This window comes from Passer montanus, unplaced genomic scaffold, assembly GCF_014805655.1.
Source record: "Passer montanus isolate IOZ18808 unplaced genomic scaffold, ASM1480565v1 scaffold176, whole genome shotgun sequence".
Lineage (NCBI taxonomy): Eukaryota > Metazoa > Chordata > Aves > Passeriformes > Passeridae > Passer > Passer montanus.
In genome coordinates, this window is record NW_024364937.1 from 350,240 (window position 1) to 363,902 (window position 13,663).

General features: G+C 43.9%; 1 protein-coding gene across 3 annotated transcripts in view; it reads left to right on the forward strand.

Moving 5' to 3' along the window:
- Window positions 1-13,663, forward strand: part of FAM219A (family with sequence similarity 219 member A) — a 93,024-nt gene that overhangs the window by 41,831 nt on the left and 37,530 nt on the right. For all 3 annotated transcript variants that reach the window (XM_039704515.1, XM_039704517.1, XM_039704518.1), the window contains exon 2: window positions 12,351-12,450. In XM_039704515.1, coding sequence (XP_039560449.1) covers window positions 12,351-12,450 — 100 coding nt within the window. The remainder of the gene's footprint in view (window positions 1-12,350; window positions 12,451-13,663) is intronic.

A 13,663-nucleotide genomic window follows, 5' to 3' on the forward strand; every position in this document is an offset into this window, starting at 1 on the left:
CTAGGACAGCTCCACATTGTATAATCACAAAATCATCTTTCTGTCTCTGCACTGTGCTCCCCTTTCCCTACATCACTTGCAGCTTCTGCAAGAAACCACAGACTTGGGCTTCTGTTTTTTCATTGTGTAACCCTGATTCATCTCCAGCACAGGTCCATGCTGCATTGCCAAGGGAAAAGGTTTACATGGATATGTCATTACAGGCTATGTAGCACATAGGCTGCAGTAGCTCAAATTAGGCCGCAGTGGCTGTATTTGAGAGCTTGGAAAACTGTCCCTGCTCTTTTCTTCGAATGTCAGTTCCCTGCAGTTTTAGAGTAGAAAAACGTACTGTACGAAAACCCCAACGTGGCCTGTCACAGCATCACTGGCATGTCTCTGGGCTCTGTCTGAACACATTGCTACATGCCACCAGCCTTAGTTGTATTCAGGTCACAGTCAGGTTCCTAAATCTGTTCATTGCCAGAAGGCTTCTGGAGCTTAATTTAAAGGTAGCCTAGGATCACCTGGAGAAGTCACAGCAATGGTCAGATGTTGTGCTTCATGTCTGTGAACCTTGGCAGAGCACTGTCTGGGAAGGCACATCATATCACTGATGTCTGACAGCTGTGTCCTCCAGTGCTTTTAACCATGGGTGCCTTTTGCTGTCCCTGTTGTGTCTCTTCTCTTCTTGGACCTGTTCTTCTAGGAGCATAGCTCAACTGTTCTTTCCCCTCCTGTCTATCTGGCTATCCATCAAGTCTCTTTCTTCCATCACCTTCATCAGACATCTCTAGTCCTACTGCCAGATCCTGCTTTTCCTCCCTGCTCACCTCCTGCCAGTCCCCCTGCCCTCATCAGTCTTGGGCTGTACCTGCAGAGAGGGATATCACTTGGAGGGGAGGGCTCAAGTGACCAAATGTATTCCCAGCACCCCACCTCAACAAAAGAAGAAGAAAAAAGTTGGGATTCTTTTAGAATTACATACAAATATGGAACATATTTCAAATTAGTTTAAGAGAAATGTCCAAAGTACAAAATTTCACCCCATAGAGTAGAGATTTGGCATCTGAAAAAAAAACTCTCAAAATTCAAAGATTTGTGCAGTCACACTTAAAAAGTAAAGCAGGCAAACCTCTGCCACGGTTCATAGCAGTCTGCCTTCCAGGAAAGCCTTTGGGAGGGCCAGCACAGGGCCTTAGGGCTGGTCCATGTATCAGCAGCAGAAGGAGCAGCAGCCCAGAGGGACCTGAATAAAGACCAGGAGTCTGTGCATGTGCCTGAACCTGTCCCAGGGATCATTGATGATGTGTTCACCTTTTCATCTCCATTCCCAGCGCAGACAGGGATCTGGTTGGGATTTTTGTGTGTGCAATGAGCTCCCTCGACCTCCTGTTCCCACATCATGCTATGATACACAATCTGCTGCAGCTTCTCAAAGGGTGCTGGGGACAGATGGCTTGATTTCAGCTGATAAAGGGGCTGCCTTGAAAGAAGTGAGGCAGAAGCTGTCTGGCCTGGTATCTCTTTCTGGTGCTGTCAACGGGAGGTGAAGGAGACAAGCTGGAGCTGGATGGACACCAGCTCCATTCCAGGGAGCATGGAAGAGAAACAAATTCCTTTAAAAAGCTCCTCTGCTATTGCCAAATGGTGTCTGCTTGCCTTTATTTCAGAGACCTTCTGCCAAGCGCAGATTACCTCAATACGCTCTGGTTTTCACTCAGCCCGCTGTGCTACATGAAAGATGTAGCTAAAATATCTTCAGACCATCTCAAGGGATGGCTGGTGATACAGCTGACTTTTCATGTGCTGCTGACTTTTAAACTCAGTGTGGTAAATTGCTAACCAGCCTTGTCACTTGCTGTCCACAGTGTCAGGCAGCAGTGCAGCTTGCTGAACCCAGCCCCTGTGTGCAGCTCAGGGCTGGCAGGCTCTCCAGGACCTTTGCAGTGCACTGACTGCAACCCTGCAGTAACCAAGGCAATTGGGAGCAAGCTCAGTAAATAGTGGGAATGATAAAAGCCACCACTTCTGGTAATAAAAATGGATTTTTTCTTCAGGAACCTCAATTTTACATTTTTTTCAGCACTGGGAGGGGAGGAAATATCCCCGCCCTTTGGAGACAGAATAATTTATAAGCTGCTTTTATAAAAATCAGTGATTTCCCTTTAAGTCAGCTTCTGTGCCTTTGTCTCAGCTTTCCTGATTAGTCACATAATGAGGATATTTCTAATACAAATGTGTCAGGGGAGAAGGGAGCAAAACATTGCTTTATCAGAAGAGAATCTGTATCCCTCCGGATGCTAATTAGTCACGGAGATACAGGAGTGTGGGGCGGGGGCGAGGCAAGCTCTTATTTTAGAAGCTGAAATGATTTGTGCCCTCAGAATTTCTCAGGCAGAGCTGGAAAGCCATGCCAAGGTAGGCAGTGCCGTGAGATCTCCCCTGGCTTTCACATCCCTGCCCCTCAGATGTGTTTGCCATGTTGCTGCTCCTGCTGCTGTTTGCAGGGTTATTTCTGTCGCAAGCTTGGCTAAACAGAAACTCTCTCCTTATAAATATGGAAATCTGATGGTTGAGCTTTCTGTCTCTCGGGACAAGTTGAAAGCGTGGTGCTGAAGAGAAAAGGGCTGCTGAACTCTGAGCTTGGTGGCTTTGTTTTCTCTACTAGTGCAGAGAAACTGCCAATTTTTTCTTGCTGCGACCCACATTTGCAGTATGGACAAGCGAACTCTCAGGACTTTGTCCTGGGAAAGCTCTGAGCCCAGCAACAGCATGGGCTGTGTCAGAGTCTCTGCTGTGTCCAGGCTGAGCTGGTGTCCACCACTGAGATCCCCACCTGTATTCACTGTGGCAGATGTGCTTGGTGCAGGAGCCCTGGGCAGCTGCACATCTTTGGGGCTGTGTTGGAAGAGTTTGTGATTTTTATATTTATTACAGAGCTTTAAATGCCAGTGGGCATCCATTATGGTTTCTGATAAATCTCTTGAATCATAGAACATTCTGAGTTGGTAGGGACTCACAGAGATCATAGAGTCCAACTCCTGGACTTGCTCAAGACAACCCCAGAAGTTACACCATGTGTCTGAGAGCATTGTCCACATGCTTCTTGAGCTCTCACAGGCTTGGTGCTATAATTGCTTCCCTGGAGAGCCTCCATTCTAGAGTGGTGGGGCCCCACAGTGCTTCTTCAGGGCTTTGTATCCTGCTTGCAACCTGTCTCCTTTCCTGGGCTGAGACAAGAGTCAGAGAGCCTGCAGAGCCAGACACCCTTGCTCCCTGGAAGATGGGAGATTGAGGTGCAGGAGACAGGCAGGAAGATATCTTATTCTTGGAGAAGGAGTGAACAGAAGAAGCAATCAAACAGCTCAGAAAAGGATCTGAGGGATTAGATGAAAGATGCCCGGGGTATTCCAGAAGCAAAAAGCAAGACCTCATTCATCATACTTGTACTGCCTTACAAAAACAGCTGCCTTACAAAAACAAAACCCAAACCAACTGGAAAAGAACAGGTGACCCCAGATTTATGTTGTAATAGCTGTGACATTGAACCACTGATTAGAGCCCTTGGTCTATTGAAAGGGGTGGATGTAGAGCTATCCCAGCTTTTCCGGCTATTGTTCTTACAGCCAGAGACTGTAAAAGCTTAATAACATCATGTTTGCCATGCTGGATCCAATCAATGGCCTGTGGCAGCAATTATCCGATCTCCAGGACATTGGTGGGAGCTAACGTCACTGTAACAGGGCTCTCCTAGTGTAATTTGTATTGCACCAGATCTTTTTTTGTCAGAATATGTCACTTCTGCAGTATCTGCTAGAACAAACCAAAATTTCTAGTGTTTCATTCAGCCAAACTTTGATTTTGTCTTTAATGTACAGCTGGGGCAGCCTACCTCTGCATGGAGGAGACCCATAAACCACTCTCTGACAATGATGGCATTTCGGTAGTAGGCTCCACTTGTCTTGCACTTCCTCAGCCAGTTTCTCTTCGTGTTAGAGTTGTCCATGGGAAGGAAGCCCAGTTCCCCTTCACTATGCAAGAGAGTCTCTGGAAATTTTCATTTGAGGTGGAAAACAGCTCTCTCTTTGAAAACAGGCGGTTGCTCTTGGTGAAGCTCTGTTAAAGACTTGAAGAAGTAAAGATGGGACACAGACCTAAAGTAAGCTCTCAACAATAACTGAGGGGCACAAATTCAGTCACTACAAGAACCTGCCATGGTCCCTTGCAGACTGCACTGGGGCTGTGCAGTTTTCCATAGGATTCAACTGCAGCATATAGCAAAGGGCCTGGGCTCCTGTTCCTGCCTCTGTTCTCCAAACACACTGTGACCTTGGCTCTGACACATTGCTCAATTTTAAAGTAATTTTAAGGGTATCTCCCGTCAAGAGTTGAGGATTAAAGAGCAGTTGTAAGGTTGTATGGGGTTTTTCATGATCCTGATTTGGCCAGATGCCAGTTGCTAAACTGAGTCTTAAAATAGCTATCAAGCTATTGCTTTTGCACCTTGAATACTCATGTTGCACCTCAGAGCTGTGGCTGTATAATCAGAGGCACAAAAGGAAAGGTGTAATATCTTCATGTATATATCCTTTACAAGGAAGGAATTATTTTGATCCTGAATCATCCTGAAAACATACCTCAGTTAATAGCTGGTTTTAAATAGCTATTGCATGCCACTTGGTAAGTGCTGCAGGCAATGGGGAGTGCAGTGTGGCATTTCTCTAATTTGCAATGTTAATGATCCAATTTAAGTCATGTAAAGCTAGCACAAGATACCAAACTTATAAATGCATGTGATAATAGAGATGGCTTATGTGTGTGAAAGAGCCTGGAGGGAAATACGGTGTTAAATATACTCTATCATGATTGAACGGAAAGGGCTGGGGGCTGCTTGTGCTGCTGGTTTCTCAGAGGGAAATCTAACAGAAATCATGTAATTACTCCCGTTTTTCTTGTTTGTCCCTCAAATGCTTTCCCAAAGTATTTGGTCTAGTTACTGCATTGGTGCTTCCTCTGCTACTGTAGACTCCCAGGATTAGTCATACACCATCATCTGAAAAAAAAAGTTTCTTCCCTATGCTGTAAATGTCATTTTCGATTAGGAAAACAGATCACTGAAACATCTTGTTCTCTTTCCACAGCTTATGCCTTTCTGTTTGCTGCATTTTGTTCTGCCTGGATGTGGCAGTCAGGCAGACCTTTTGTGGCCAGGGTTCCAAGAGAACATTTCAGCACTGGCACTGCAGCACCCACAGGGAGACTGGCACTTCTTGTCTGTCCCTATTTGAACCAAAGCAGTCGTTTGAACTCCTGGCTACCTGTCAGTGAGTTGAGCTACCCCAATTGCAGGTGTACACAGCAAAAAGTCATTTTAGTGACATGCTGGTTCAGTTTAATTAATAAGACTAAAGGTTTTAATCTTGCAGCAATATTAATACTGCTGGCTTCTCAGTTGCTGATACAAAGTGGTTTCAAACACCAATTTGTCTTACAATTATAAACTAATCAGGTTCAAAATCTGGATCTTGTAGTGGATATTGCAGGCCTAATTTGTTAAACAAGATCTGTTCGGTAGTTGCTCAGAAAAGAAAAACAGCAATGTTGTACGTGGTGCATTGGCAGAGCTAGTGGAAAGTCAATAAACAGTTGTTGTTTATTGCTTTGTTGAAATGGAGTCAGTAGCTATCAGAATGTTTTTCAGTACATCAGTCACTGTGTCACCAAAATGTCGTTTATTTTGACTTTGGCACAGGGAGGGTGGGGATGCTGAGATGAACAGTTACTGCTCTGGATCTGGCAGAGTACACATATTGATGAAAAGTGACAATCATGTCTTCCCAGGAACCTTCTGCTCTGGACCCCGTGTGATTCTGGAGTTCCTTCAACATGTGAGACTTAGGAAAAAGATTGTTTTCTTCAGCTCTCCCAGAGAGAAGGTCAGCCATGGTCCTTGGCAGTGGGTAGGGGAGCTTGGAGAAAGTCTCTTCTAGGGTTGACTGGTGTCTGGAATAGAATGAAGTTCTTCTTTTGTTAAGGCAGATGGGGAAGGGGACCTAAAAAGACATGGGATCTTCACAGTTTGCGCCAGATCAGAATCAGTCAGCCTGAAAAGCAGATCGGCTCTCTTGAATTTCTGTGTGGCATCAGTTTCTATCCTGGGTTTGCAGCAGCAATGCCACAACTCCATCAGGCAAATGTACATCTCTTTAGTGTACATCTCTGCAGTTTTCTGTGATATTTCCTTGTAATCCTGCTGCAATTTAAGATAATAATTTCTTATTCTCGTGATCAGAAACATGAAAAAAATACTTCTCTTTTTCTCCCTGGTGGCCCTTTCTATAACTGAAGACAGCTATAATATCCTTCCTTAGTCTTCTCCTTTCTTCTCTGAGCAATCCCATCCTTCTAGTGTTCTGGGGTGGTTGTAGCTTCTAGCTGTTATCCATAGGACTGATGAGGGGATTACATCTCCCTTGAAAAAATGGGTTCCAAAATTGTAGCCTATTAAGTGAGCTGAAACCCACTGAAGAAATTATTTGAGCTGAGGTCTGAGGAGGAAATCATGAGAGAGTCTTCTGTGAGGCTTTCTGGTTCCATTCCTACGGTACATCACACTGCAACTCTTTCCTTTCTCTTGCCAAACATGTCATTATTACTGACCAGTGTTTCTACACATTGGGTTTGGATTCATCCCCTATATAAATCTGATCCCCTGTAAATCTAAGCCTTTCCTTTATGCTGTTTCTTGCATAGACATCAAACTGTGCACATCTTGTTTTTCAATGTTTCTGCTCCTGGTGGGGTTTTTTTGGCAGTTTATGTTCATAGATACTTTATGTCTATATTGGAGTGGTATATAGAGGCTACAGAGGTCTGCTGTCCAACACAGTGTGAGATTTTACATACCTACCTGTGCACATCAGAGTCCCCTTCCCAGAAGCTTTCTATAGCCAGATTTCTCAGGAATACCTGGCATGGTAGAGCTTGAGGCAGAGGAAATCTGCCAACAGCACAGCACTTTCTGTTCCCCAGGGCACAGGCTGAAGGTATAAATATTTATTAGCAGCACAGTGTTCTAGCCCAAGAGTCTGAATGACAACACTAGAATCACAGAAACTTCTCGTTGACCCCAATGTACCCCCTGTATTCAGGGTGTGTGGTTTCTCACTTGTTTTTCTGCTAACTAAGTCAGTCCCCCATGCACAGAACATCTATCCATTTTTCAGACTCAATGTTTGATGTAGGAAAGAAACAAAACATTTGGACTTGTCCTTTCCTGTTAGCATTTGTGTGCAGTATGCAATCTGCATGGGCAGCTCCAGAAAGCAGATGTCTGCTGAGCTTCAAGCACTCGCTGTAAGCTGTCACACATGTGTTGGTACTGAGATTTCCAGCATCTTTTAAGCTGGAGAGAAGACAGCAAGTACATCATTGATGGGTACTGCAGAGAGACAAGTTAGCTGGATGGTATTCTTGATCAGTGGGCTCATACTGATACAACTGATGATGGTCAGATAGAAGCTTGTGTACTATGGAGAGAAGTAATGGTCAAGCCTTGTATACTGGGTCTTTCCTTGAGATTAGAGAATGAGGGCAATTCTGCCCCTCTGCTTTTGTCCAAAAAAAGCAGCAGAGCTGCGTTGGTGATCAATTTCCTACAGACAGCAAAGTGGAGGTAAGAGGTGTAAATATGATTGATTTTGAGATTGGGAAGGAGGAGCAGATAAAGACTTCTCAAGTTACACATATGTTTTCAAGGTGCAGCTGAAAACATATGCACATTCCCTTCCACATGCACTGGGGTCCCTGAGGATTTTCAGAGTGGAAAATGGGGCCTTGTTAAGCTTGCAAGGGGTCAGAAGTGTTGACTTGTGAAGGCAAAGAAAGCTGTGTTTTCCCAGGTGCTACAAAGGTCACTTTGTACCAAGCACCCAACTCCATCATTTTGGGCTATTCCCCACCCCGTAGTCAGTGTGGGTTATTGGGAGGGGTACATAGTAAAAGGCTATTCAGCTGATGCTTTCTTAAGTACTGCAAAATGGAAAGTGATTCAAAAGAGAAAAAATAAAAAAGTCTGCCATGTTCCTTAAACCTCAGATTTCAGTTTAAAGTGTTTTCACCTTCTCTCTGTGCTCCTGCATACTGATGTTTCACAGCACTCCTTCTCCACAAAGGTTCACTGGAACTAATTTCTGATTTTCAGAAATGGCACATGGTACACACACTGTGGGACATGGCTGCTTCTAGCAGGAGGGCAGTTTTCAAGATCCTTTGTGTCGAGCCTATAGAAACAAACAATCTAGTAAGAAAACTCCCCACTGTTCAAACGCTGTGATTGTGCATGCCCAATTAAGCTGTGCGCATGTGGGGAAAAAACTTTGATTAAACTCTGGCCCCAGCCAAATGTTCATGCAGTGCCCTGATTGAATGTATATTTTCCTTAGGAATAAAGACATACAGAAGCCTCGGGAACAAAAAAAAAAAATTAAAAAAAAACCCACAAAAACTCTTAAATATATTAAATATCTTTAGCCACCTACAGCCCCTGCAGGCACTTGCTTTTGGTTTGGGAGCATTGTGTTGTCCTCAGTGAGCAAAAAGAAGTAACATCATCTGTCCTGGGACCAGTCACACCATGTAACTGAGATTTTGATGTTGGGGGCAGAGTTGAGTGTATTGGTGTAGGGAGGCCTGTGAAAAAGAAAAAAATTGCCAAGTGAATTCCAACAGCAAAAGCCTGTGTTGAACCTCAGTGTGATCTTAGGCATTCACTAGCAAAAGGCTCATCAGTCAACTAAACGTTTCTCTGGACAGTTGAGCTGTAGAGAGAGAACTGAATCCATTCAGTATGCACAGGAGCAGAGCGTGTTTGTGCAGAGACAGCTCCAGCCGAGCTGGCGTGGGAATGCTGCTGTTTTCACAGTGGGCATTGTTACTATGGAGTCCCGTGAGTTGCTGCAAAATGTCTGTGAAGTGGTGGATGGGAAATATGATAGTGTGCCACTCCTGGGCCAGGGATAGGACTGGAGCTGGGGACACTGTCCCTGGCCCAGCTGGGTTTCCTCTCAAATCCATTTTACTCTCTGGGGGAGTGGGCCTGGCCCATGCATGCAGTGGTGGTCACCCATAGTGATGGTGTTTGTGATCCCTCTGTTCAAGCTGTGGGTCTCTTGTGCAGCTGTAATGTACTGCTGGGGCTGAAAAGCGTCATGCCAAACCTTTGGGAAGAATTCCTAGCGGTGACTCTGCTACCATGTTCTGCATCATTTCCACCTCCAGTGTCAGAAGCCCTACCAGCTGCCAGGCCTTCTCTCTAGACTCTGGGGAGAAGGAAACACTTCTCCAAGGACAGATTCACGTCCTTTTAAGATGTGTGTTAGACAGAATGGGAATAATCACTCTTTGAAAATCATCTTCGTTTTCTCTGGAGGCCTAGGAAGCTTTTTCTGTGTGTTTGGTCTAGAGCCCATTTTTGAGATTTCTCCAGCTGAGTTCACTGGTCCAGGCTCAGAGTTCAAATCTTCAAAGGCACCTCAGAATGTTTCTCCCCTCCCTCTGTTGATGCAAATGGATGGCTTGTGTCATGGTCAGGTTGCCTACAAAGATAAAGCTACTGTGAGCACATCAGTTTGCCTCAAAAGAAAAGAGCTGGTTTGGATTTAGAGTTTTAGCATGATTTTAACAATGTGAACCTGGGTAGTCTAGGAATGGCCAGACCCCTTCTCTGCCATGTGGACTTCTGGCTTTGAACTCTGTACTCTCTGCTGGACTGCACAGGAGACAGTGTCATCACACGGTGTCAGTTCCCAGATTATGTCTACTCCCGTGCCTTCCTGCAGCCAGCAGCCTGGGGCTCACAGGAATTCCATATTGTGTTCAGTAGCAACTAGGAAGCATGCAGGCCTTGGAGTCATGTTTCTTAGAAATGGCTGTATCCTGCCTTTTCCCAGATTGGCAGAGAAATGGTACACATCCAGGAAGCCTGGACTCAAAATGGTGCCACTCAGCACCGTTTGGACATCCCTCTTGGAGAGATTCTAGCACGTCTGACAGACAGAGATGTCCTTTGTGTTATCTAGATGTTCCCATGCGTAGAAGTCCAAACATAAAGGAGCTCATGTGAATGTCTCAAACACTGATAGCTGGATGGCTTTGGAGCCAACCAAGGATTGTTGGTAGTAACAGCCAAGGATTGTTAGTAATAAACCCTGAATAGAATGGGGCTGGAGAAGGGGCCACATGGAGGTAGAGCTGCACTTTTCTGGGACAAACATCCTTATCCTGGCTTCTGGAGATTAGCACAACACAGCACAAGTGTAGGAATGAGGTGAAGAAGCAGGCATGTGGAGACCACCAAATACCCTGAAGCCTCCAACCCATTTCCACAGTAACTAAATTACACAGAAAGGGAGAAACTTACCTCCAGTGCAGGAAAACTAATCTAGAAAAGGGTACCCCCACAAAGCCCAGGACCCTGTGTGTGCATCCCTGGACCCTGCACACCCCATCATCTGCATCAGCAATGGACCCAGGACCCTTCCTTCCTTCCTTCCTTCCTTCCTTCCTTCCTTCCTTCCTTCCTTCCTTCCTTCCTTGTGTAATTTACTAACAGAACTCTGTGCAGTTTTGTGGACCCTCTAACTTTCGACATTCCTTTTGTCCACAAGCATCTACAATTCTTGGGTGCTCCCTTCCCCTTGAAGGGTGAGAGGCCACACCCTGATGATTCTTTTCTGCAGCTTGTATTCTGATCTATTCCCTGCATCTGGGCATGTTTGAGACCAGATTCATGTTCCAAGGATACCGCATGAACTGAGCTATGATTTTTGCCTAAATGTTCCCCTGGAGGCTGTTTTTTTGTTTTGCAACCTGCTCTTACCTTTTTACCTAGTCTCCAAACTGCTACATTAGAGGAAAACTGCAGCAGTGACTGCGTTAGAGGAAAGCAGAAGAAATTGTCTTTTGTTCAGTGTTGTCCTTGAATGTGAGGTCTTGTACACACCATCCATTTTAAGTACTGTCGAAGTCTATTTTGCAAAGGAGCAGGATTTTCATAAAATGGTATAACTGTACATAAGTTATTTAACCAGTTTCCACCAAGCTAGAGCCTAATTCAAAAATTACATTTTATCTCCTAAGTGTATTAAAAGAGCTAACATGCACTAAGTGGCTCAACAAGTGATATATTTTTTTTGGAGTGAAGAATGATGTTACCTTGCTTTGAAACTCAGTGACTCTGCTTTGTGTATAGGTGTCAGTGCCAAAGGATGAATTGCATTTTACATGAATGAAATTGTGTACAAAATAAAAAACTCCAGAAACTGAAAGAGAGACAGTATCAATTCAATAGTTTGGAATAGTATTCTATTAATTTATGATGTATTAGTATTCTATTAATTTATTTCATTAATTTATGATGCCTTGTTCCATTGCTCACAAGTGATGGTTTATTCATCTATTGGACCTAATGCTGAATGTTTGCTTTGGCTGTGCAGCTCTACCTGTGATATACCCAAATTTACATACACATATATCCATGTGCACGTTCAGTTTAATTTCTATATTCTAGGTGGGAGTAAGAACATGTTTGAAAACTAGTTTTAATTTTCCACCTATGGTACTAGGTGGAGAGAGTTCCAACAGGTTTGCAGTTTGCTGTGAAAGGACTTCAGTTATTTTTATTAGTAGTAGAACTGTCTGAGTTGGTAGATTGTTTCTCTCTCAAGTTCTTTGATATGCTGTACCATAGAGTTCAATACATGTTGTCTGCCAGTAGGCATGAGCAAAATATGTTTGGGGAGATTGGTTTTCTAGGGGGGGAAATTTTAGTGACAGTGAAAGGTACTGTGGTGACAGATCTTTCCTGTCAAGCATGAAATAGGTTCCAAGAGGGACTAGAAATTGAATTATCCTACCCGTGTAGGATAGTCCAAACTGGACTTCCACACAGACCTGGTCTCAAACTTTTTAGTTTTAAGTTTGAAGTTGAGTGGTCTACTTGGAATTCATCTGAAACTGTAAATATGTTTCATACAACACCCCAAGGAGTCATCACATGAAAATTATTTGGGACTACTGCCAGCCCAGGCTGAATTTGAACTAGTGACCCACCATCCACATTATATTCCCAGTATCATCCATCACATAAGTCTGATGTTGAAATTTGGCATTTCCAGAGGTACTTCTAACATAAAAAACGTGCTTCAAAGTTCTGTGTTTTGCCCCTGGGTGCCAGTGTTCAAAACACTGGCGTGTTCTTTGCTCCCTCTGAATGTGAAGGGGGTGGAGGTGGCTAATAGCCACTCAGAGAAGAAGCTGCAGAACTATCAGCTAAGCCATTCTGTTTTGTTTCTGTTCTTTCTTAACAGGATCCAACAGCTGCAGCTATTTCGGACAGAGATTGTGATACGAGAGAGGGAGAGACTGTAGCCATGAACTATAAGCCATCTCCACTTCAAGTGAAATTGGGTGAGTCTGATGGAGAGTGAAAATGCTGAATCCAAGGCCTGAAAGACAGGATCATATACAGATCTCCGTGCATGTGGCTGAGCAGGCCATCAATGCTCAAGCAGCTCACAGAGCAGTTTTATCATTATGATTCTGCTGCTGGCATTCAGGGAACTGACCTACAAACATGTAAAGCCCCTGTATCCATGGACGTGATAAAGAAAGGGAGCAGTACCTTAAAAGCAAGACATAGTTCTTTTAGACCTACAGGTTTTTTATTAAGCTGGGATCAAGGCTTGGCTAGATAAAGAATGAAGATAATATGGAGGGACTGTAGAAAGAAAAGAAGACAGAAGACTTGCAACAAAAGGGAAAGGATCAGGGAGTTGAGACACTACTAGAAAACGAGCTGCATTACTGTGAGATGAAGGACTTTTAAGTACATAAAGGTTCCCACACAAATACTCATCTGTTTCTGAGCAGTACTTTTTAATTCTGGAAGCAGAATCGTTCTGTTACTACTAAACACTGCTTCCTTTCAATGCTTACAAGCGCAATCCACACATGCTTGTCCTGCCTCCAAAACCTGAGCAGCTATTTAGCCACACAGCTTCAAGAACCTGATGACAGACAAGCCAAAGGAACAGTATGCTTTTTGCTGAAAAAATGGCAATCTAAATGTGGAAAATTTCCCAGTCGGAGCAGGAAGGAGTCCCCTGGCTGTCCTTCACATGAGAACAAGTGATGTTGAGAGGATGCTGCTGATTGAGGGTGGTTGTGCAAGTCATGAATACTCTGAAACAGTGGCTGCTTTTCAGGAAAAGGCAGGGAGCAGCAGTGTATGTTAATGACAGCACAATTCATAGTTTGGTAAAAGATTATTACTGCCAGCATGCCATATGCCACCAGGATCCCTTTTTACTGCCAAGAGAGTTCTTTAATGTTACTAGACAGATAATTACTACTGCAGTAGTTGTTTTGGATAATTTAACACCAGGAAACAGGTTAGAGAGTAATTGATGCTATTATTGGTAAGTCTGTGATATTCTTAACGTTCTAGGCAATAAAAATATCCTCCTGAGATTCACTAACCTGACAGGAAATGGTACTTTTTTAGATTTGGCTTTGGTATGTCATGAGACCATTCTAGGAGATCAGATCATTGAAAATAGATTTGGATTCAGGGTAAACAAGTTCAATAAATACAAATTAAATAGAAAAGTAATTTGAGGTA